Source organism: Eulemur rufifrons, chromosome 15 (assembly GCF_041146395.1).
Source record: "Eulemur rufifrons isolate Redbay chromosome 15, OSU_ERuf_1, whole genome shotgun sequence".
In the NCBI taxonomy this organism is placed as follows: domain Eukaryota; kingdom Metazoa; phylum Chordata; class Mammalia; order Primates; family Lemuridae; genus Eulemur; species Eulemur rufifrons.
In genome coordinates this window covers 38743252-38768927 of record NC_090997.1, presented here as the reverse complement: position 1 = coordinate 38768927, position 25676 = coordinate 38743252, and the positions used below count along the sequence as shown (strand labels likewise).

Below are 25676 nucleotides of genomic sequence, written 5' to 3'. Positions count from 1 at the left end.
ATTCATTGAGCATCGTCTTTATGCAGGGTACCATCACTTTGGGAAATTAAGTGAAGAATTCTTGTTTTTTTTTTCAAACCAAATGAATAAATGCCCTTGTTTTTAAGGATCTTTGACTCTGACAGGGCAGGTAAGACATATAGGCAAGTATTTATAATTCATGGCAAAAAGCGATAATGAGCCACAAGAAAAGCTATGAGTTGGGAGTATTCAAAGCGTGGCCAGACTGAATGTCCAAAGAAGAAACACTGACACAGAGTTGCTGTTTGGTTAAAAGGGTAGGGGTTTTAGCTTTTAACCACCCTCTTGTGTTTTAAAGGTTATTGTCTGGCACCGTGTTTCTAGATCAGCACAAGTTACTTTGATCGATTGCCTATTTTTGAATTAACTTTGTTTTGTAATCTTTCTAATTTGACTTTACCATGAGGTCTTTGATGGCTCTGATCTTTTTTTTATCCCCCATAGCACCTAGCACAGGTACTGTAAATATTTGTCAAACAAGTGGATGAATGAATTGTTTTCAAAGGAAGAAAATAAGTTCAAGTATTTCATAATAAGTAAGTTTAGTAATTTCATATACTGTGAAGAAGTCCAGTATGATTCTGGTGTTCATTGTTCACTATTAATAGCTATATGATTTAAGGCAGGTTCCTTAACCTCTCCCTAAACTTCAATTTCCTCATCTGTAAAACTGGAATAATAATATATTCCACCTTATTGAGTTGTGGGAATTTAAATGAGATGATGAACGCAAAGTACTTAGCAAAGTGCCTGGCCTGTGTAAAACAGTCAATAGATGTTCATTACTGTGATGATGCGATTTTAGTTATTAAGAGAACCACAATGAAGTAATAGGCTTGTAATAAGCACCAAGGCTCCATTTTGTAGGTGGACAAATGGCATATGCAGCGGATATTAGAGAGCAAGCAGATCCCTTCCTGGATGTCCAGTTCACTACAATTATAGGAGTAGATGTTCAACGACCAAATGACAAATGTGTTTTTGAAAGAATATAAGCGTTAATCTTGTGCATTTTTACATGGTTGATTTTTCTCACAGGAAAAAAATGTTTAAAAATATCTCCATATTCCATTAAAATTCTATGGTAGATTGGTTATCAAGTGATCTTCTTTTCCTGTATTTTTCCCCTAAAACACTGCTTTTGTTTACACCAAAGTTAGTTAAATATATTCCATTTTCCTGCAGGGTACAATTTGGAAATGGTGACTGAAATAAACACCATTTAAGCTGTCTGCTTTCACAGTACCTAGTATGTTGAAATATGATGTTAGTCTCCTGAGTAATTTAAAAATCAGTGTTGAAGATAACAAACCAAATCAAAGTGTTGAATTACTTTTTCACTGGCTGCTTATTTATTGTACATTTTGCTGTCATTTTAGAAGAATTCGGTCAAATCACATAGTTCTTGGTCAAGGTATTTATTGAGTCCAGTATTCTTATATCTGGTGGGAATGTCCAGAAACAGGGCTGTTTAGATAAGCCTAAGGCAAATACATATTTAGTCACACGGAAAGTAAATGATATGCACATTTAGAAGTAGAGAAATAGAAAAGGTGGTTTTAAATTTCAAAATTGGCTCTAAAATTTAGTATTTTAGAGAAATTTATGTCAGTAATTAACATAAATACATTATTACTGTTAAAATTGAAATGTGTATTGAATTCCTGGATGTGCCAGACCTGAACTGTGTGTTTTATATTCATTAGGCACCTTAATTTAAATAAAAACATTATTAGATACAGAAACGTGTGAGGGAAATATTATACTGTGGTTTTATATTTCATAATAAAATCCATAAGTCTCAACAGTTCTATGAGGCTATCTCATCTCACAGATGAGAAAGATAGGTGGCTTTCTATGAGTGAGACACTGTTCTTAGCACTTTGCATTAATAAACTTAATACTTCCAACTACCCAATGAAATGTGCACTGTTCTTAATCTCCACTTTATAGAGGAAGAAATTGAGGCACCAAAGGTTAACGGACTTCCTCAAAGCCTCAGTGATAAGGAATGACTGAGCTGGGATTTCACTCCTGGAAGTCCGGCTCCAGAGCCTGTGCTTAAACCAGTGAGTCCTGCAGACTTTCACAAACGGGAGAATAATGGTATTTAGTGAGATTAAGGAATTTCCTCTGGGTCACGCAGTTAGGAAGTGATAGAATCAGCATTCTAAGCCAGCCTTCTTTAACTCAAGAATTTTGCCTTTAAACATTACACCATATATGTCTCATACTTGTTTATTTCTAATAACCTCATGTATATTTATTTAAACTAAGGTACCTAATGAATGAAGCAGGGAAGAATCAAGAGTTATGTAAATTTGTGAGTGTTAATTTGTTTAAATTTTGTCTTTATCACCGTATAGGCTGATGCCCTCACTTCTAGGTGCCAGTCATAGAAAGTTACCCAGTAAGTCATTATTATCTGTGATCATGGCCTTAAGGCTGGCCTGAGGGTCCAGGCCTGTGCTTGGTAAGAGAGGCACATTATCATGAAGCCTTACAGGTATTTCAGTAACCAAAGGACTATAGGGTTATATACAAGATATATATATATACACAATTTCCTCATCCAAGTATTGATTTCTTTGAGTATTGAAAGTCTAAGACTCTTCATGTTTTCTCAAATTCCACCATGAACTGCTGGATTTGCTGTTTCCATGATATATCATCTTCATTAATGTGTTATGTATAGAATAATAGGGATACTCCTTTATGTCCAGGAATTTGTAAATACACTTGCATATTATGCAATATATTGAGGGATTGTAATATAAATATTAAGCCTCCATTACTTATGTATTGGATTTAAAAAGTGAGCAGGTGCTTTTGTTTTTGGAACTCATCAGATAAAAATAAAAGCTTAACAGCTAAAAAATTCTGTTGGACCTAGGACTGGATAGATTTTTATTTCAGTGTTCTATAACAGTGGTCCCCAACCTTTTTGACACCAGGGACCGCTTTCATGGAAGACAATTTTTCCATGGATGGGGTTGGGGGGGATGGTTTTGTGATGATTAAAGCTTATTACACTTACTGTGCAATCAAACCTCTCAGCTAATGATAATCTGTATTTGCAGCCGCTCCCCAGCACTAGCATCACCTCCTCAGCTCCATCTCCGATCATCAGACATTAGATTCTCATAAGGAGCCGCAACCTAGATCCCTCACATGTGCCGTTTACAGTAGGGTTCTTGCTCCTATGAGAATCTAATGCCACTGCTGATCTGGCAGGAGGCAGAGCTCAGACAGTGATGCAAGTGGTGAGGAGTGGCTGTAAATACAGATGAAGCTTCACCGGCCCACTGCTCAATTCCTGCCGCCTGGCCGAGTTCCTAACAGGCCATGGACCGGTTCAAGGCCCGGGGGTTGGGAACCACAGTTCTAGATTACCAGTTGATTAATGTTTCATTACAAATGTTGTTTTAAAAATATAAACTGATACTATTTTAATATTATATCTGGGTTATTTTGACCCCATACAAAGAAATAAAAAAATCTACCTTCAGAGGTGTTGGTTTTTGTATTTCTTTTTCTTTTTTCTTTCTCCGTTTTTTATTTTAAGATCTAGTCTGTGGCTTTTTGACAATATTGGACAGAATTAGTTACATTCTACTTTGTGTAAAGTCATGGTCTGGGAAGTCAGGCATGGTGTTTGTGGGAGATAAACATACCAAAGACTGAAGGTAATCAAAATGTGAAGCTTTAAAAACCCCTTCTAAAGCTCCATATGTATTCCATATAACACATTTTTTAAAACTACTTTTTTCCATCTACTTCTCGTTTTACTTTACCCCTTATTTAGAATTTTTAATCTTATTATTCCCCCTTTAATGATCACATGTAAATCATACCAGTCAGCTGATTAGTTTTGCAAAAGCTCAAGGAACATCATAACTGTGTTTATCATTTGCTAGAAGGTAATTCATATATGAATAAATAGGAAAATTATAATAAAGTAACCATGTGGTAACATCTATTTAAGAGCTCTGTATAAGAATTCAAAGACTTGGGTCTAGTGTGGATTCTGCCACTCTTTACCTCAGGAAGGTCACTTGATCTCTTTGAATCTCAATTCTTCATCTATAAAATGGGAATATTAAGACTGCCCCTGTGTATCTCAGCAATATTGTAAGGATCAAATGCAACAACTTTGTGAAGGCACATTGAACATGTAAAGTACTATTAAAAATGATAGAAATGATTTGTGTTGTGTCTTTGGTTTTAATAGTGAGGTAAAAAAATACCTAGATCTGTATATATAACCACTTAAAAACACAGAATGGTAAAATTCTGTGCAACTCAACATATGGTATTTTTAATGGGATATTGTTTTTTTTTTTTTTTTTTTGCAGCCCAATGGGATATTGTTTATTGTTATTTCATTAGGCTTATGAATGAGGGGGATTAGGAGACACTTCATTGCATATCATTTGCTCCTCAGCTAGGACTGCAGACTAAAGCATTTTCCAAACAGGAAGCCTTCTGCTCTTCTGTAGCATCCCAGATCTGCATCCAGTGGCTAGCACAAACCACTTTGAGTGGTGTAGTGGTTTAAGAGTATGAACTCTGAGGCAGCCTCCCTGGGTTGACTCCCAGCTCTTCCGCTTACCAGCAAAACTACAAGCTGAGTAATCTTGGGCAAGTTACTTAACCTCTCTGGCCACAATTCCTCATTTATAAAATGGATATAATACTATATGACCAGCTTCATAGGATTGTGGTGGGGATTAAATCATTTAGATCATTGCCTTGCACATAAGTACAATATTCATATTTATTATTATCATTATTATTCCTCTGTGCCTCTTCCCTTGTCCTTTCCCAATAACTCAGTGCCTGGCATCCTTGTAATGTACACATGAGACTTCTGTGGTATGATAAATAAGTACATGAGCAGCTAAGTCAGTCAGTTGAGTGAGATCTTAGAGTCCATTCTCTTAGTTTTACTGGTGAAGAAACTCAGGTCCCAAGAAGTCAGGTATGAGCCAGTCTGGAATCCAGCCTTCTCATTCAGCCAGGTGCTTTCTTCATGATCACATCTGCACAAAATCACAGCACATGAAAAAGATAGCTCAGATAAAAGGAGCAACTCAGACCAAAGGCGTGTAAAATATTTAAAACTTTCTTTCATGTTGAAGATATACCCGTTATTGAATTAGGTGTATTTACACTAATAAAGTTTCACTGAACGTACTTGCACATGGCTTTTTCTTCATTTATAGTTATCTTTCATACCTGATTACAGGCAAAGTATTTTCTCTAAAAGTATCCTTCAGAAAAGAGAGAATTGCTGTTTATTTCAATTCATCCAAAGGCAGAGTTCTTACTCAATTACAACTTTTATCTTGAACAACAAAATATTATTTGGGGAAGACATACTAGCCTGCACTGACCTTAAATCAATGCAATTTGGGTTCATAGAAGTTCATAAGCCAACTAGGTCAGGAGGTGGCAAAGAAATTTAACATAGGCTTGATTATTTTTTTTATTTTTATTTTTTTTTCTTTATTAGTTTATTTTTTTTTATTTCTTCTCCCAGGCTTGATTATTAATCTTGTGAAGTGACCTCTCAATTCCGAGTGTTGTATTACCTTATAAAGCAACGCAATAATGGGGGAATCCCAAACATAGACCTACAGGATGAATGAAAACAACCGTGCCAATGTTAAGCATAGGATCCTTGTAGCTTTGAATAAAACTTCCAGGGTCCTTAAGAAGGTTACCTGTTATTTGAAAAAACTCATAAGAATATTGTGGGCAGTGCTCCATTTGTGGGGAGAATTAACCTTGTGTTAATCAGGTAGTTGAGTTCATTTTAACCAAAGAATGACAGGTATAGTCACATTTCAGTTTTTTATGTGGTACATTATTTGAAATTTTTGGTCCTAGAATGGTTTTCCTCTGCTAACCACCTCACTATTGGACTGCTTTTTTTTTCTCTAGCTTTGGATTTGTAACAGAAAATGCAAATTAATTTTTTAAAGAAATTTTAAACAATAAAAAAAATCTTAAAATATTGGCTAACAAATTGGAGAAAAATCACGTCAACATAATACATTCCCTAGGTTAAAAGAAATGATTGTCCGTCTATTTGTGCTGTTATATCTACCACCACCTTTTCCACATTAGCATGAATAACCCTAGAGTTGAGACTGGCTTTATCTTATGGGTGCTTGCAAATGGTGATTCAAATTTCATTAAGGACTCTAGGCCTTCAGCTAATTCACTTAAGTTGTGAAACAATAGCCCTTGTCACTTAAACTCTTAGAAAGAAAACTCTAAGAGTCTACCCTTAGCAGTAAAAATTTGAGAACTTTAGGACAGATCCAGCAATCTGTGCTGAGAACCCTGAGTCCTTTTGTTTCTTCTCTTGAGTGGCTAAGGATCATGGCACCAGGATGCACTAGCCTTAAACTTGCCGGCCTCCTACCACGCCCTCAGTGTCCTTCTCCCCAGTGACAAATCCACATGCTGGTGTTATCTAGAACAGTTCCCAAGCAACTGTTGAAGGGGATTTTTCTGTCTTCTCTGATACCTTCCTTAGTTTGGGGGAGATTGGGCTCATTACTGCACAGTGCCCCTCCTGAGAAGCTCAGCAGTTCCTGTGGATTCCTTAGGGATGGTCTATGGAATAAAATTCCAAGTTTCCTCCCTTGGTTTGCTGATAGGGACTGCTGGAAAGACTGAAGGAAAATACAGTTGTGGTCCCGTCAGTACACTTGGGTGCCCTGCACATGCGGGACCCAGGCATCTCTGTGTGAAGAAAGAATGGGGGTAGCACAACTGCTCAGCTGCTGAAGGGATCCACACTCCTGCCCGGCTCCCTCCCACACTCCTCCAATAGAAATTCTGAATCCAGTCCCTTCATATCAGCACAAATGAAGCAATTATATGTTGCGAACAGAAAAAGAGGCAGTATGTGAACCAGATTTATAAGACATTTAAGAAATAATAGAAATGCTATGAGTAAATCTAGTCATGGAATTTGTGTTAGGAAATAGACATGACACTGTTAAACTGGGTTTAATAGAGCAAGTTTGCTTTAGTCTTTTTTTCCCCAATATGGATAATATTTTTATTTGGAAAAAATGTAAATAGAGAGAAATTCAGGAAATAGTACATGATAACATACCTATTTACCTACCATTCAGAATTCACAAAATTTGAATAAAATCCGTATTTGCTTCAGGTCTTTTTAAAAAAATAAAATAGTTACAGATAAAGTTCAATTTCTTTTCTAAACACCCCCTTGGTCTCTTTCCCTTGCCAGCCTCTCTAGAGAAAACTATTGTCATGAATTTGTTATGTATTCTTCCAGTCCATGTTTTTGTACTTTTATGATGCATACACATGTACATCCATAATATGGATTTGTGCACGTTTTAAAATTTGTAAAATTGGAATCATGTATATATATTGCATTGTTTCTTCCCTTTGTTAATTCACATAATGAATGGGTCTACTTTGTTTAGGTATGTTGTGATTACCAATATATTTGGACTTTTTCTAATGACTTAATTTCCTGTTCTCTATTTCTCATGTGTTTTTTCTTTGTTTTGTTCTTTTCTTCCCTGTCTTTTATGGGTAAAATTTGCTTTATTCCACCCTTCTTCATTTGGAAGTTTATAGATCTTATTTCTGTTCTTAAATTTGTAATGGTAATGTTTAAATTTTATTTTAACAAGGGCTAAAATTACTCTTTATCTGTATCATCCTACAGAACAAAACCAGGACCCTAGTATGCTTTAACTTCTTATCTATTCACCTCACTCCCATCTTTTTTTTTTTTTTTTTTTTTTTGCTGCCACCTCACTCCCATCTTTTATGGTTGATATTGTCTAGACCTGTGCTGTACAGTATAGTGGTCATTAGCTGCATGAGATTATTAAGCACTTAAAAAGAATGAGGAGCTGAATTTTTTATTTTATTTAGTTTTCATCAACTTAAGTTTAAAAATTGATATTAGATTTAGTTATTGGGAAATTTTAAATATGTTTGGAACAAGCTGGATGAAACGACTATAAATTTTCTGAATTCTATATACAGCTCAGATAGTCCTGACAAAAATTTAGCATTTGAATGGAGGTATGCTGTAAGTATAAAATAAATGCCGGATTTTAAAGATTTAGTACAAAAAAGTTTTTGAAATATCTCATTAATGATTTGTACATTAATTACTTGTTGAAATGATAAAGTTTTAGATAAAGTCAGTTAAATAAAATATTAAAATTTATTTCACCTGTTTATGCTTTATGACTATCATAAAATCTAAAATTACATGTTATATTTCTATAGGATAGCACTAGTCTAGGATTTTTACTGAAACTTTTTAAACATAAACAATAGGTGATATTTACAAGTAATAGTTAATTTATCAATTATATTTTATTAATTTATTTTATATTAAATTAAATATAAAAATATATTAATATATTTTTATTATGTAACAAATAATACATATTATTATTTAAATAATAAATATATTTATATTAATATAGTTTATATATTTTTTCTTATATACTTCTAGATTCATTTTTCTTTTTGCTAAAGTTGATCCTTTAGTAATAGATCGCTAGAAAAAAGGCTTTGTTGGAGGTGAACTCTCTTCATATTTGTATTCTGAAAGGGCTTACATTGGCATCACTCTTTTTTTTTTTTTTTTTTTTTTTTGAGACAGAGTCTCACTCTGTTGCCCGGGCTAGAGTGAGTGCCGTGGCGTCAGTTTAGCTCACAGCAACCTCAAACTCCTGGGCTTAAGCGATCCTACTGCCTCAGCCTCCCGAGTAGCTGGGACTACAGGCATGTGCCACCATGCCCGGCTAATTTTTTTTTTTTTTTGTATATATATATTTTAGTTGTCCATATAATTTCTTTCTATTTTTAGTAGAGACGGGGTCTCACTCTTGCTCAGACTGGTCTTGAACTCCTGACCTCGAGCGATCCACCCGCCTCGGCCTCCCAGAGTGCTAGGATTACAGGCGTGAGCCACCGCGCCCGGCCTGGCATCACTCTTGAATGATAGCTAGGTATAGAATTCTAGGCTGCTGGTTTTCCTCAACTCCTTGAACAGCACTCCATAATTTTTTACATTTGTAGTTGCTGGTGGAGAAGTAATTCTTCATAGATAATTCACCTTTTAATTCTGATAACTTTCAAGACTTTTCTCATTTTCCTTGATGTTCTGTAGTTTTATTACAATGTGCCTTGTTGTATTATTTTGTTTGTTTTGTTTTGTTTCTAGTTTGTTCCTTGGTGTATGCGTTTAATCTGGAGACTCAAGACTTGAATTTGGGAAAATCCTGAGCCATTATTATGTCTTTGCCTTCTTACTGTGTTCCCTGCTTCTGAAATGTCCATTAGATAGAGATGAAGCTTCTCAAATAACCACATCTCCTGACCTCTCTTTTGTTCATCTCTTTATTGCTCTTTGTTGCATTCTGGGTTAATTCCGCAGCAGTCTGTGAGAAATTAACTATTGTACCTGATCTAGAGTTTATCTATGTTTTGAGGTTTTTATTTCAATGAGCCTGCTTTTATTTTCAGAATTTGTAATCTAAAAAAAATTACTTATTTTTCCTTCATTCCTATTTTTCCTTCAAAACCTCTTGGTTTTTTATAAATCAAAGACATTTTAACATAAAACATATCATACCTACATAGTATCTACATATATGTATGATTTAAATAAGAATAATAAAATAAACCAATGTGCTCACCATCCAGCTTAAGAAATATAACACTTACCAACGACTTTGTGTCTCCCAATCAGATCACTCTCCCCTCTCCTTACCCAAAGGTAACTTCTAGTATTTTTGTATTCATCATTTTCTTTGCTTTTCTTTATAGATTTACCACTTACTATAGGCATTTTAAAACTTTATTTGGAATCATGCCAAATGACTTCCCTTTTTTGTCCAACATTATGTTTGTGAGATTCCTCTGTGTTGCATAGCCATAGTTCATGCTACATAGTATTCATTGCTATATATTGTTTTATTATGTACCACATTGTATTTAACTATCCTCCTGATGATGGATATTTGGGTTATTTCTAGTTTTTAATTAATTTTAGCTTAGTATACATTTTTCACTGTCCATTTATTTTCATGCTTTCTGTGTCCTTGAGTTTTTGGTATCTCTTTTAAGTATCATTGCTGTGTAAGTGTTAGCTACCTATGTTGTTTATTTTTATTAAATCTTGAAATCTGATTGAGCAAGCATTCCTTCCCACCCCTTTCCATTTTTTTCCTTTTTTCCTTTAGGGTGTAGGAAACAAAGCTTAGAGCCAGCATAGGGTGGGAGAGCATACAGGAGTATCCCTACATAGGCAGCTTCCTAAAAAGGCACAAAAAACTAACAACAAAAGTTAAATCACCTCTTGGAGAGAGCAGGTAAGGAATCTTGCCTGTGTCAGCCTTAGCACTTGGTGTGAGGAAAAAAGACTTTCCCTGTTTTGACCTTGATATGTGTCCATGCTCCATACCACCTATGTGTCCTGAAAAACTGTAAGCCTTGATTCTAATGGTGAAGAAAAAGTTGCCCTGGTATATCTTGAGACACACATCAGCCATCAAGGATGCCCCATCTCTTCAGCTAAGGAAGTTAACTCTCCCATTTACTGGCAGAACCTAGGGGCTGCTATGACAATTACTCTTTAGACCCTTAGGCCCTGGAACAAATTTATAAGCCTTCATCTGGGATTAACACAAATCCCTCCAGAGCATATCAGCCTGCTTTGCTCTGGTGCCCATCAGATTCATGATGAGCACTTTACCAACCCCTCAAAGACAGGACCTGATGATATAGTTATTTGATAACAACTGGTTCCTGTACCTTTTCAACATGTCTCCTAGAGCAGTGTTCCCCAACCTTTTTGGCACCAGGGACCAGTTTCATGGAAGACAGTTTTTCCATGGACAAGGAGTGGGGGAAGGTTTTGTGATGACTCAAGCACATTACATTTATCATGCAGTCAAACCTCTCCGCTAATGATAATCTGTATTTGCAGTCGCTCCCCAGCCCTAGCATCACTGCCTCAGCTCCACCTCAGATCATCAAGCATTAGTCTCATAAGGAGCGCACAACCTAGATCCCTCGCATGCTCAGTTTACAGTAGGGTTCGAGCTCTTATGAAAATCTAATGCTGCCGCTGATCTGACAGGAGGTGGAGCTCAGGCAGTGATGCGAGTGATGAGGAGCAGCTGTAAATACAGACAAGGCTTCACTTGCTCGCCTGCCACTCACCTCCTGCTGTGCAGCCTGGTTCCTAATTGGCCACAGACAGTCAGGTACTGGTCCACAGCCTGGGGTTTGGGGACCGCAGCTCTAGACGATGTCAGTTATTCAGCTTCATTCGCTCAGTGAAGCTTCTGGCTTGTAGCTGACCAAAGTTACCTGCCCTTTTGAGGTTATTCTGGATCACCATGTTCGCTTAGATTAATCCTTTAGTGCCAAAGTTCGGGCTCCCTTGGCTGATTCTCTGTCCTGATCCAGTCACCAGGTGTTCGGTGACCCACCTGTCTGCTGACTTGCCCTCAGATCACCTCTTGGTGGGGCCCAGAATCCCTGCTGTGCTCTCCATCTGGCAACCCGTGTATCCCCCTCCTCCTCGCTGGCTCTCGACTCAGTATCAGGCCACTTGGGAGCTGAGGGAGCCTCAGCTGTGTGAATGAGACCTCTTTGTGTGACCGTAGTTCTTGCCCTCTTGACTGTCCTTGGTTCAGACTGCTGTGTCCTGGGGACTGGGGCAGGAGCCCCTTCGCCTTGGCATTCCCTGAGTCCCATCTACCCCTCCTCATCCTTCACATCAACTTGCTGGAAGGTTGAAGTACGTCTGCAGTCACCTACATACATTTCCAACCCTTCTTTTCCCCCTTTCTTTGTCTTTATTGCTCATTATCTCTTGGGACAAGGAGTTTTGAGCTTCTGTTTTAATCCCTTTACACCACGCCCTCTCCTTCCTGTCTCCAGCCCACAGTTAATGTTGGAGAGGGTGACGTGATGAGACAGCCTATGATGGTGGGCCTGTCCAAAATAGTACACTTGCTACTCTGTGCAGCAAAAATAGATGACCAATTTGCAGGGTATCTGGGTGTATGGAAATATGCTCAACTTTAAGGCTGTGTTGAATATAGTCTCATATTTTATAATTCAGAAGACTCTTTAAGATCTTGTATCTTCTTATTGCATAATGTCTGTATAACAATTCCACTTGTGAAATGCTTTCTCCAACATCTCACTTGATCATAAGCATGACCCTTTGTGTTAGCTGTCATTATCATCTGTCATTCACGGATGAAGAGACTGAGCCACTGTGATTAACTCACTGCCCCAGATCGTACAGCTCCTAAGTAAAAAGCCAAGATTCGAGTCAGGTGTTCGAGCCCACAACCTGCATCCATGCCGCTGTATCACACTGAGCCAGGGTAAAATTCCATTGCTCCTGATTATAAATGTGTTACGTGCTTGTAAATCGAAACTAACTTTGCCTAGAGTTGTAGCTCTTCACATCTAGAGTCTTAACATTCCTTAGTATGAAGGCATTGACATTTTCAGTATACCTGCTTTTTTAATACAGTGTCTTTCCAAGTTTCTCTTTTTGAATAATTTGTATCCACTTCAAACATTAGGCCAGTGTTTAGGGAGTGATCTCATGATCCTATTGCCTATCACTAATCCACTGTATAGAAGAATATGAAAATAATGTTATTAATATCAATTTTTTCTGATAATAGCTATGTGCTGCTACTCTAACTGCCTACCAATTGTAGGTAGAGAGTAACCCAGTCTGAAATCTACTGAGTGACCTGACAGATGTGAATGAGAGCCCAGCACTTCTGGACAACAGAGAGTCTAGTGTGTGGCCAGAAAGGTTGAGTTTGTAGCCACGGAAGTGAGCAAAGCCCAGTGGCCCACCTAGGAATTGTCTTCATATGCCCAGATTTTTAAAGATTTTGTTGTCTGTATCTTAACTGACTGATATAACACAAGCTTATGAACCAAACATTCCTGTGCAAGAGAGTGGGGAACCGAAAAGAAAAAGCTCTGTTTCCCTTCATGATAGGGAAAGTTCCATGGAGGGGGAGAAAATAGTTTGTTCACTTGGGAAACAGAAGTTCACAGACATGCAGGGTTCTGGACAGAGGGAACTAATAGGCTTTGGGTAACAGGCATCTCTAGGGAATAGAGAAAGTTCACTGTCCTTTGCCTTGAAGAAAAGCTTTTGTCTTTGCCAAAGACTTTATAATACATATTGAGGACTTATGTTTTACATACTATTTTATGATGTAAATTTTTGAATCTAGCATTATTTTATGTGGACTTCTCATGTATTCACATTGCCTAACTTTTTAATTCCATTATATTCATAATTACACAGTTTACTTAAACAGTTCTCTATTATTAATATTTACTGATATATGAGTTGTTTCCACTTATTCCAGATTAGAAATACAGCAGATAAAACCATATTTTACAAAGAGTTTCTTTTTTTGAGTCCTGGTTTCAAAACTGAAATTACTGGGTCATCATATTATTAGTCCTGTGTGTCTTTTTCATATTGCCAAGCTGTTCTTTGAAAAGATTATATTAATTTACAATGTCACCAGCTGCAAACAGTGGGGTGTTATGATCTTTTGAATTTTGTTCTTATTTTATCAAATGAGCCATTACCTTGTAGCAGTTTTATTTTGCTGTATCAAATGTCAGTTTGCTATTTGTATTTTTTCTGATGGGAGCTCTGTTCAGATCAGCTACCCATTTGTGCTTTAGAGATTGAGTATTCACCTTCCAGCTTTATGTAGTTTTAAAATGTGTTAGTTTAATTTTATTATTAGTTTAATTGTTTTAATCATATTCATTATTAGTTCTTAGACAATAAAAACATTGGGATATGTGAAGTGTCTAATAAACCTAAAGTATATTTTACTTTAAAATATAAGAAACATGTAAAGTGTATGTTTCCATAGTTACATGCAGCCTTTAAAGGAGTCAGGTTTGAGCTGTGACAAGAGTGGGCAGGTGCTGCCCCAGGGGACGGATCAAAACGTGGAAACAAATCAGCTGGGGTGGGCAGGTAGCCTGGCTGTCATGCTGAGGCTGGGAGTGCAGTAGAGATGCTGGAGTTGATAATGGAAAAATAGTAATCCTCAATAAATTTGTCAGGTCATATCAAGAAGTGGGTTAGAAATAAAAGCGAGGCAAGGATGGGGTGAAAATGTGCCTTTGTGGTTGGTCCACGCTTACCAGCATCCTGCCCTTATCTTAAACGAACAAAGTGACTAGAACAAGCAAGTGGAACAGGAGGGAGGATTCCAGGCATTACTGTCTCTGACTGCTGGAACTGATGGTGGAATCATCAAAGATAAAGGAAAGTTGCTTAGGGTGAATGTGCATTGAGAACAGGGACTCATGTCAGTTCTTTCGCCATTCCCATTTAAAAAGTAGGGCAGTGTGCGTTGTGTGCGCATATGTGTGTAAAAAACATATCCTGTTATAAACTAACTTTTTCTTTGCAAAAAATCTGTCAGCTTATCTGGTCCTGGGAATTGAAAATAGCTTTTTTTAAAAAAAAATCTTCCTCTAATGTGTGTTTTCTTATTTAAATACAATTCACTGAAATATTTTTTTTCTAGTCTCCAGAGAATACAGAGGGCAAAGATGGATCCAAAGTAACTAAACAGGAGGTAAGTATATCTTCGGCATCTGTATTTATTTAAATTTCAGTTTTTGATATTGTTATGGTTGTATACATCGGAATGAAAACTATTATAACCAAGGTTGTTGGGAGAATATGTGGAACAGAGATCAGTGTCTACACATAGCCTCACTTGGCCTAGGTACATTCTAGTTGGGTACATGGATGAGGCATTTTCCACTTACGTGTTGTTTATGTTTCTACCTGTCCGTCCTGCTGTCAAAGTGGATACTGAGAATTCCTTCTGGGCAAAGGGCAAGATAATAGGTAAATTCATCAAGGAGAACAAAGTCTGCCTTTCACAGCAAGAAAATAAAAGGCTGTTGATTTCATAAATTCTCTGCTCCAGTGAGTGAATTATAAATTACTTTTTAGGTCCTAAATATTTGCCTAAAAGGAGTTATCTCTAAAGTCAAAAACGATGTACACAATATGTCAAAATATTAAAGCTTTTTTTAAACTAGGAAAACTCTTAGGGTATTGGGAGAACTAATTAGGTAGTGTTTCAGAGATGCTTTGTATTAAAATACGGACACCTCCAAAAGGCTAGAAACTTTGACCCTCCACAGTAAAACTATGAACCTCTAAAAAAAGACGGACTAGAAAGTAGGAAATTAGATGTAACTGTGATGACAACCATTCCCTTTGCAGAGCTTTAGAGTGTGTGGAAAACTGCAGCTGTTACCCTTGAACTTACAAACCAAAAGGGATCATGAGTGAGACAAAAACAGTATCTAGTTACAGATTCTTTGATTGGGTGATTCATAGGGTGGTTAATAATTCAAAGGAGTTTCTCAGGATACCAAAACTCCTACACAAGATTTGTACAAAGAAATTCATTAACAGAATTTATAAAGAAATAATTTAAAAGCAAAACAAAGCTGTCTTTCCCTACCATCCAGGTACCTACCATTCACTGTCTGACAGTTTGGAATATCTGTGAGGTTTGTGATCCAAAATTGAGTCTCCACACAAATGCTAGGATCAATGAAAGAATGATAAATATGAGACCCAAACAAAAAATAAGAACCAATCAAAAAAATGATAACTGCTTAAATTTTCTTGGAAAATGGCAAAATGTAATTTTTAGGACAGTTGGCTAAGAGTTATTACTAACCTTAATGTCTTTAGATTTGGGCACAAAAACACATTTGAGTTTCTCCTTAGGGACTGACATTTAAATTGATCTGTCGATCGGAAAACCTGGAAACCATTGTACATAGATCTTAGATAGTCTTCCCAATCCCTCTATAGTAAATGCAAATCAAGCTATTTAGGATAGACATAAAGGATATGTGTGTATTTTTGCTTGCACTGCTGTCTTATACATATTATTTTAAGCCCAGGATTTTTATTATTTATATTTTTCTTTATTTTTATGCTTTATTTTATATGATTTCTATATATTAATATTTTAGGTATTTTATATTATTATTAACAAAAATCTTTTCTAGGCAGAGTTCTTTACCTGTCATTTAAGCCAAGTCTAGAATAAAACTCACGATATATCTATAGGACATCAACACAGTCATTTGAAAAGTGAAAAAGTCAGTTAGCTGGTGGTTTAGGGTAAAAACGGTCAGATGGTATATTGATTGATTTTTTTCCCATTGAATTGACCAGATTTTCCAGTTATGTCATTGAGTATGCACAGTCTTGACTATAGTGAATAGATAGCAATTACAAAGGGGAAGTCTCTTTTGAAAGTCCTCTACCACTGCCGTGATATTAGAGGGCATTATGCAGAGTATAGTACTTTAGGAGACTTGGACGATAAATGAACAAAATAATGTATTATGATCTTTACACTTGACAGTTTACAAAGCCTTTTTTCATCCAGTATTTTGTATGACCCATCCACTAACTCTAAAATGAAAGGATGGAAGATTCATTCCTCAGAAAAAATGTACAAGCACCTATAATGTACCAAGCACCATTCTACGCCCTGCGGATCCCACGGTGAACAAAAAAAGCAAAAATCCCTGCTTTCATGGAGCTTCTGTTTTTTGCGGGGGGGGGGGGGGGGGCGTGGAGAGTAAAGTAAAATAACTGGGCATTGGATATAAAGAAAAATAAAGCAAGGAAGAGGAATAGTGAATGTCACAGAAGTGCTATTTTTGAGAACTGATTGGCAGATGTTGTTATCCCTGTTTTAACTACAGCAAAGTTCTCAGAGAAATACCTGATTTTCCCTGGATGTTGCAACTTGGAAGTAGTAGAACCAGGAAAGATATCTGAATTTCCTGATCCAGAATCCTCTGTCCCCATATCCCTTTGGTGGCAGTCATAAAAATTTGGTAATCCGCTGTCCATTTCTCTGTCTTCTCTGTTCCCCAGCCAAGGTTCTCATGTACATCCTTCCCTACTTCCCAGTTTTGAGCAATTTCTATTGAACTTCTCATTTATTTTTGAGAAATAAAAGAAACTTGACTTTGGGTTTTGCTTGGAAGTACATGGTCAGGCTCGGGAGCAAAAAAAGAAATCTCATAAAAATAAAAATACTACCATATTCCAATGGAATGGTCCATATGTGTTAAGCAGTATTGAGCAAAGTCCAGTGATTCTACTTGAATCTAGCTGTCACTGTGAGATGAGACATCTGTGTTGCTTTTGCAACCAGGACATTAAAGTAGAAGACTCATGTCTTTCAGAGGAGCATTCCCCAGAATTTTCTGTGACCCAGGCAATGATGATAAGTTAATCAACGAATGTGTACTGTGTAATTCTTTTGTGCCCAGCATCTATATACCACAGTGGCAGGCCCTTACATTTATTGTATCTGTCACTCTTGTGGTGACTTGTCATTCTGAAAACCTTCCTTCCCTCCCTGAGAACCACTCTTTTGACTGCTTTTCCTGAGGATTCACACTTAGTCAAGAAATCCAGAGAAATTCTTTTTTTTTTTTTTCAGGCCAGAGAAATTCTTAATATCTTTTTTCCTTAGTAGTCCCACCCAACAGCCTGAGTCTCAAATGAGTATTTCAAATACTAGAGTTTTAAAGAGAAAAAAATAGTCTAGTCTATTTCATATTCAATAAATACAGTCCAATCATTTATAGATATTAAGGCTGTGAAAGCTGGTAGAACTTTCCAGGAAGGCATCCACACTTGCATGAATAATCAGTACTGCTGACAGTGAGTGAAAGGTTTGTCTCAGCCACCACTGTTTGCAGTGAAAATGAAAATCTCTTATAATGGCTACTGGAAAGGAAAATTTAAAAAAAGTCTTTTTTTTTTAATGGCACATAAAAGAAGAGCTGGTAAATTTTATGTGGGAAGTCATAAGATGATTTTACAGTAAAAGATATGCTTTTTAGAGACTGGCTGGTTTAGACAGCTTAGAGAGGCAAATTTTGTTTTTGTAATAATTTCCCAGGCTTTTTATTTTGGAACTCTTGTACTGGACCTGAATTATAAAAAGATATTAAGTCCTTTGGATCAGAACAGCTTTCCAGCCCTTCAAAGCAGTGCTTAGATTGGAATGTCTCTCTGGAAATCCCAAAAGGCTCTCTGACATCACTTGGCCTGGTCCTGTGTGTTCAGGTGTGCACAGGGAGAGGAGAAGAGAGGAGGAGGAGGAGGAGCATCATGGTTGGAGAGTTTTTCACACGATTTTGCCTCACTTTAATGAGATTTTTACTCAGGACAACTAGATGGGTAGGGAGGCAGTTTTGAGTAATAGCTAACGTGTTTGGCCCCTTTTCAGGCCACAAACTAGAGAGTAACTGACCTCTGGTCCCCCACACCAAGTTCACAGTTGCTGTATGTTTCTGTTGCTTCCCCGTTCCGTGCATTTCAACATTTATTGAGGGCCCCTGCTGGGCACTGGAGCTACGGAACTGTAAGAAAAGATGTGGTCCTGTGTGGTAGGGGATGCAGCCGCCAGCCAGGTGGGGTGAACAGTGAGGTAAGACCAACGTGGTACACGTGAGTTGACCCCAAGCAGGAAGGGAGTCGGATAAGGTTCATTCACCTCTTTAGCATGGAGGCTGCCACTTTCCCTCTTGGAGGGTATCATTCTGCCTGCTGTACTTTACTTGAAAAATGATGTAGTAGGTAGTTCTTGAGGCCACACCACAGCTTCAGAGCTGAGCTCTGTTTGGCCATTGGTGGGTGCTCCTCTGCTCCTGCATGTTCAGAAAGCTTATTAAAGAAGCACAAGATACCCGCTTGTTGCCAGGTTTAATTTATAACATTGCCTTTTCTTCGCTGATAATTAATGCAGTTAACCATCCTGGGAAAGTTATTGCGGGGTTTGGATTCTGATCGCGAGGGATTGAGATGTCATGGAATGCACCGATGATAATCATAGCAGGTGCTGAGGTGTGTCCTGTGGAGAACCCGAGAGGCATAGTCCTCCCGTACTAATCCACAGGGCTGTATGCCGAGCCGTGCGTCCTCTTGCTCTGTGCAGTGAGCGTGTCCCAGCCAACCACTTAACCTGCACAGTCTCCTGTTCTCGGCGCATTCTCTAACTGGCCTTCAGTCCATCTCTGCTCTTTCCTCGAGACCCCAGGGTTAAAATTATTCATGGAGGCTCTGGCCCTTCATTTCCTTCTGTAGTTTAAAGAAAGATGAGTTTAGCTCCTCTATTTGCAGCAAGAAAGTTCTTAGAGGTGGAGGTGGTGAGAAATGTTTCTTCCAGTTTGGCCTGACCAGCTGGCCTAGGCTGACCTAAGCACCACTTCAAGAATTCCGTGATTCCTGGTAATCCTGGCACAGGTTCCTACTGACCATTTTTGCTGACCCCCTTAAGAAAAATCATTTGGAACATTGGAGCTATTATAATGAGGCAAAGCCTGCATAAGGCAGGAAAAATTAGGAGAAAGCTTGAGTTCATTTGTTCAGCAAGTATTCTTGAGTATGTGCTGTGTGTTAGGTAGTATACTGTTGTACTGGAGATAGACCAATGAACAAAGCAGACAAAACGTATGGAACATTTATTTCTGGAACACGTAAAGGCAACTTCCACTTTTAGAATGTGGAATTTCTTGAGGATCCAGTAAAATATCGATTCTGTATGCTATTACTGAATTGCCTAGGACAGTTCTGTTATTTTAAATATTCTGTACAGTCTCATTTGCTATTAACTTGTAACATCCTTGAAACAAAAAAAGAATTCCCCAAAAATATCAGTCTCTACACACAGCTCCTCTCTGAATTTTCTAAACTTTGAGATTAAAATAAAAGATTCATGAACTTTTTACTGTAGTTAAATCTTTGAACATAGACTTTTAATATTATAGATAAATGTGTTTATTTTGTTTCAGGTAAAAACGAGTCTCTCTTGTTATCTGCCTAAGATTTGTAGTCATTTTCTTTTCCAGTCTAGCAGCAAGATGGGGAAACTCCTATTTTAGTTTCTACACCATTACATAAGTCTCTTCTTGTATTAACTTAAAAGCTTTAGTTCCATTTTATAAGGAACAATTGTCAGACTGGAGACTAGTTCTTAAATAGCACTTCACTGTTCTCACTGTTGATTTTATCATAAAGGTAGAGGTTATGTTTGGGATGAAGCCTAAATTCATCTTCCTTTCCTTTTCTTGCTCACCACACTCTTAATTGGGCCACTTTTTTGAACTTTTTGAACACTTAATTGGCCTACACCTCTTTAGAAATACGTCCTCTCTAGTATTACTGTGCCCAGGAGACTTGGAGTATGTTTCACTGTGCTTACCTGCAGTGGGTGATGGGAGTCATGCATTATATTCTTTGAACACAATAATATATATTAAGAATAGATTTTTTAAATCAACCTGGTTGTATATAATCACCAAAATTTTTTTCCCATTTCCTTTGTAGCCCACAAGACGATCTGCCAGATTATCAGCAGTAAGTACTATAGAACCCCTTTGGTGTTAGTTCTTATGAATACATGTTCCCTTTGTCCAAAGCAAAGCAGCAAAAGGAATGAGCTTGTTTATTTTCTTTCTGAAAATTACCTGGGGTCATCATTTCTAACAGGCTTGACCAGTGTTGCCAAGCAATTCACTTGATCAGATGTGTCAGTGAAAAACAGTGGCTAGCCCCATTAGCAAGAATATAAAGCCCAGGATGTTGTTTGACAGTTCTAGATCTCAGAAACAAAAGACATACGTTAAGCAAAGTCTTAGCCCTCGGATTCTACCTATGACGTGCTGAAGTCGACAGAACTCTGACCTTCTGTCCACAGCCCACACTTTAGAACATTTTTCAATCCAGTGTCAGAATGTTCTGAAAGTTGTCTGAGTCCATACTCTTTAGCCTCATTCCAGACGTAGAGAATCTTTGTAAAAGTAATAATTCTACTTTGCACTTGAAGCCTCCTCCTGTGGGCCGGGCTCAGGGTTAGCACACAGCTGAGATGGGCAGGTGTGGCTGAATCTCAGACCTGAATGTGCTCCAACTCTCCCTCACCAGTCCGTGCTCCTTGCTGTCTCTTGTGCTCCTCCCTGCTGCTGGCCTCTTGACAAATCAGCCTGACTCTCTGGTGGAGGATTTTGGTTAACATTTCTACAGCCTAGGCTGCCCACTGAGAAGGCAGGAGGAGAGGCACTGACATCTTGACCAAAAGCGTGTATCCTCATACTAGATACTACAGGAATTGCAAGCTACTCTGGCCTTCAGGGAAGCATGGGCTTCATCCTCAGCTCACACCCATGCCTGGTACAGTGGAGGTAATCAAAGCAGAAATGGGCATTAATTAGGACCACTTACAAGTTCAGAAGCATAGCTGAGTTTGGGTTGGGTGAGCCAGTGTTTCACATGAGTCCCCTAAGGAGGTGATATCAGAGTCGTAAGGAAGACTTAAGAGCTGGGGGTGATGTTGTGGATCTCTAGCCAGTTAAGGGAATAGACCTTGTACGTCAAATGAAAACCAAAATTTAAAACAAGGCTTTTCCTCAGCACTAGGAACCACTGAAATCATTCTCTGTGCTGCCAACACAGAGCCTCAGAGGTCAGCAGGATTACACACTACGAAACCTCATTTCCTGGTCCCATCAAAACACTTGAATGCTGGGTCAGGGGGAAAGGTCTGTCTTACAGAAAATAATATAAAACAAAATTGTTTGCTATAAATTGAGAAAACATATGTATATTAATGTAATATATCAAAGCTTGGAATAACAAAATTTTTTAAATCCTAAAAATTTAAGAACTATAACAGCTGCTGTATTTGGGGAACAGACTGCAGATTTAGGGGTGGTAAGAAGATTAATAAAAACATTCCTTACTTTTCAAGCTCAATTTTCTTTTTTTATCTGAAAGGTCATTTCTAACAGCCAATCTTCTGGAATTGAACTGTCTACAATTTCACTTTATGCCAGATTCTGTGCGAATCTAAACCACCTAGAGGAATTGGGGAGGAACATGTATTTTTCTCCACAGGGGGAAACCCTGGTCAGTGTTTTCTATTCAAAAACCATTCTCCTAGTGCCAGGAGAGATGTACACTTATTTTTTTCTAGCTCTAGGAGAGAAATATTTGCCCTGAAATATCTACAGAAAACTTGTGGCTTAAACTGGTTATCTTTCCCCAGGGTCCCCACGTGCCACCTGGTCTCGGGCCCCTGGGAAGCTGGCTAGGTCTGAAACCTTGTGTGGAGGGGCACCACGGCCACAGGGCTTGTGGGCGCTGTTTGCAGGGACTGGAGTAGGAGCACACGAGGCAGGCGAAAAAGAGTTTCCCAGGGGTTCTTTGGCTAATAATATCTGTGAAAAATCTTATTGGGAATGGACATCTTATCATTATAATTGTGTTCTTAATGAAAAGCTCTGGAGACAAATGAGCTCAGTGTCTGGGCGGGCCAGAGATTCTCACCTTGAGCTGGCACCGAAGACGATAGAAGTAGGCAGAAGCTTGGCTACAGAACTTGAAATCTACACCAGAGGTGGAAGGATTTAGAAATGATTTTGAAATACTTCACAGGCAGCAGTCTTCATTACCCACTGGGCTCTGCCTGTGATTGTGCTGTGATTTCTAGACTGTTGGGAAGGCCAGTGCAACTGAATTCATTGAGTCATTTGGCCAAGGGCCTGAGTCTTTCCTCTTGCTGCTGTGCTGTGATAAAAGGAAGTACAGACACATTGGAGATAGATGCTTAAACCTGTTTCTAGAGTGCTATTCTGGACCAGGGGATAACAAGTTGGCTTTTTAGTCTCACCTGCCCTTCCCTTGTGAAAATAATTATGAAATGCGGAGGTCTTTATGTTGTTACCTGGTACTGAAAATAGGACAGAACGTTTTTTAAATGATCGAAGCCATAATCAAAATGGGAGGTTGTCTTTTGTTGTCCTTCTGTGTTCCTTTTGGTGCTGGTGGTTGTCTTTTTCAATATTTGTGTAACTTAAGTTGTCTTTGCAGAAACCTGCTCCACCGAAACCCGAACCTAAACCAAGAAAAACATCTGCTAAGGTAAGAGGTGCTCTTTCCCACCTTTGGCTTTTTAAACAATGAATAAGTTATAATTCCGTACCCCCAAATCAAGCAAAGTCCACATTTAATGATTCAGGCTAAAATGTACTGACCAGAAAACCATTACCACCGTTACAGTCTTTCTTAAAAGGCGGAAAACACAGTTTTATGCTTTAACAGGAATGTGTTTTTCATTTGGTCAGTGAGGCACAGGACGTCTGAATATGTTGCTCTGAGAAGCCTCGTGTCCAAAGGGGGTTTGGCAGCTGCCTGGTGAACATGCGGTTCGCATGGCGCTCGGCGGGGGGTGGGGGGTGAGGCCGGGCCCTGGACACCCTGCCCCCCAGCACGAGGAGTGGGGGGAAGGGTTTCTGACTTCGAATAACTGGTTTTAGCAGGCCAGTCTCATGCATGACTAATAATAATGTTATAATGCCAGTAAATAATAGCAAACATTTGCATGGCCCTTATACTATGCCAGACACTGTTCTGATTGCTTTACTCATGTGACCCTCCCATCAACCCTACTGAGATAGATTTGAGTATCCTGTTTTGCAGATAAGGAAACTGAAGTACAGAATTATTAGAAAATTTACCCAAAATGGCTTTTCTGCACGCTACCCTTAGGAGCATTGTTGAGTGTTGTGAATTGTTTGAAACTATGTGTATAGTGATGGGAGTAGGTGATTCCAGAAGCAGAACTCACTTCTGTGGCTTGGTCGTAAAATCAGGAACTTTCTTTTTCATCTGGGCTTCATTTTAAGCGCTTTCCCAGCTTTCTAGTCCGGCAAGGCACGTGTCCCCACGCGAGGTGTTTCCCTGGAAAGCAGCAGCAAGGCTGCCCCCGGCTGGTCCTCCCCCAGGGCTGCCGCTGCTGCTCTCCACGGCAGAGCCACGTCTCACCTTCGTGGGGGGGATGTCATCGTGTTTCCCACGGGAGGGACTGTCCCAGCAGCCCGTTAGATTTTCATAGAGACTCAGTGTGACTCAGTTGAAACCCTACAAAATCGTGTTCCCATGTCTCCTTAAAGGCCACCATGGTGGCTATGGTTGCACTTCCCCTTGTGTTTGGATGGAGGCTGATTGATTTTAGCCAGCATCACACCATGTCTAACGTGCTCTGTTTCCCTGTGCTTTGATCCTCCATTAGAAAGAACCTGGAACAAAGCTTAACAGAGGTGCTAAAGGGAAGAAGGAGGAAAAGCAGGAAGCTGGAAAGGAAGGTACTGCACCATCTGAAAATGGTGAAACTAAAGCTGAAGAGGTACTTTCCATAAATACCTCCCGCTGATTGAATCAGTGTCTTTAAAGAAATTGCTCAATCCTTCAGCCGGTGATAGCATGTTCTTAATGTCTCTTTTTATTGCCTGTAATGTTATTACAGATCCACATCTCTCGCTCAACTGTTAATGTCTCAACCTCCAGAGGTACCCCACCCAGCACACTGTCAGTAAAGGGGCAGATTGAAACAGTGAGAGTTAAGGGTACAGTAGAAAATTCTGCATGTTTGCAGTGACTAGAATCAGATAGTAGTGTGGTGTTTTTTATTATGAACAGTGGGAGCTTTCAGGTAAGGCTTCTGTGGCTGTTCGAAAAGCAGAAAGCAATAAATGCAACAAAGTGTTTGCATAATATATTCCTGCCTTGTCTGTTTTACACCCAGAATTGAAGTACTGCAAAAAAAAAAAAACGAATGTTCAGAAGTGTGTGTGTTGGTGGGTGGAATTTTCTTTCGTTATAGTAGTTTTAGTAGTAACTATATCTTTTTTTTTTTCCTTTCTTTTTCACAGGCACAGAAAACTGAATCTGTAGATAACAAGGGAGAATGAATTGTCGTGAAAAATTGGGGTTGATTTTATGTATCTCTTGGGACAACTTTTAAAAGCTATTTTTACCAAGTATTTTGTAAATGCTAATTTTTTAGGACTCTACTAGTTGGCATACAAAAATATATAAAGATGGACATTTTACCCTCTCATAGTCATGCTTTTTGGAAATTTCCATCATCCTCCAACAAAATAAATATCAATTTAATATTGGAAGCTGTGTGTAAAATTGATTCAGCATTCCATGCACTTGCTTTAAAATTTTAGTCCTGTGCATACTGTGGTGTTTTTATTGTGCATATTTGAATTTTTCATGCAGTTTTTCTAGAGCAATAATCAGTGGTGCTTTTGTATCTAGGTTTTATGTGGTTTTAATGAAACATGGATAGTTGTGGCCACCTGCTGACTATTTGTGGTTTAAAATAAAAGGTTTTCTTGTCTGCAAAATACCTGCCTCTTAGTATCTTTACTAAATTTAGGGAGTGTTTCATTTTATTGTTGCAGAAGATGTAAAGAATTTCTGTAGTCTGTGCCATGGTGGTATCTCTAATAGGTCAAATGGGATTGTTTCTTAATTTTCTGGACTTTAACATTGATACTATTTAAATAAAATCATCTGCGGCTGCTAGTGTAGAAGAATTACATCTAATTCACTTTATCTCAGAAGTGGTCAGCAATGATTACCACATAATAAAACTTTGTAAAACACATTTTTTAAAAGCCCCTATAAACAG

At 38.3% G+C, this 25676-nt stretch overlaps 1 protein-coding gene across 10 annotated transcripts in view; it reads left to right on the top strand.

The window, feature by feature from the left end:
- Positions 1 to 25389, top strand: part of HMGN3 (high mobility group nucleosomal binding domain 3) — a 30940-nt gene extending 5551 nt beyond the window's left edge. The window contains exons 2-7 of one of the 10 annotated variants that reach the window (XM_069488016.1): positions 14658 to 14708; positions 20525 to 20554; positions 23066 to 23116; positions 24267 to 24380; positions 24501 to 24587; positions 24907 to 25389. In XM_069488016.1, coding sequence (XP_069344117.1) covers positions 14658 to 14708; positions 20525 to 20554; positions 23066 to 23116; positions 24267 to 24380; positions 24501 to 24587; positions 24907 to 24945 — 372 coding nt within the window. In that variant the 3' untranslated portion in view covers positions 24946 to 25389. The other 9 variants (XM_069488015.1, XM_069488017.1, XM_069488019.1 and 6 more) reach the window with 9 other exon arrangements.
- The last annotated feature ends 287 nt before the right edge of the window (positions 25390 to 25676 follow it).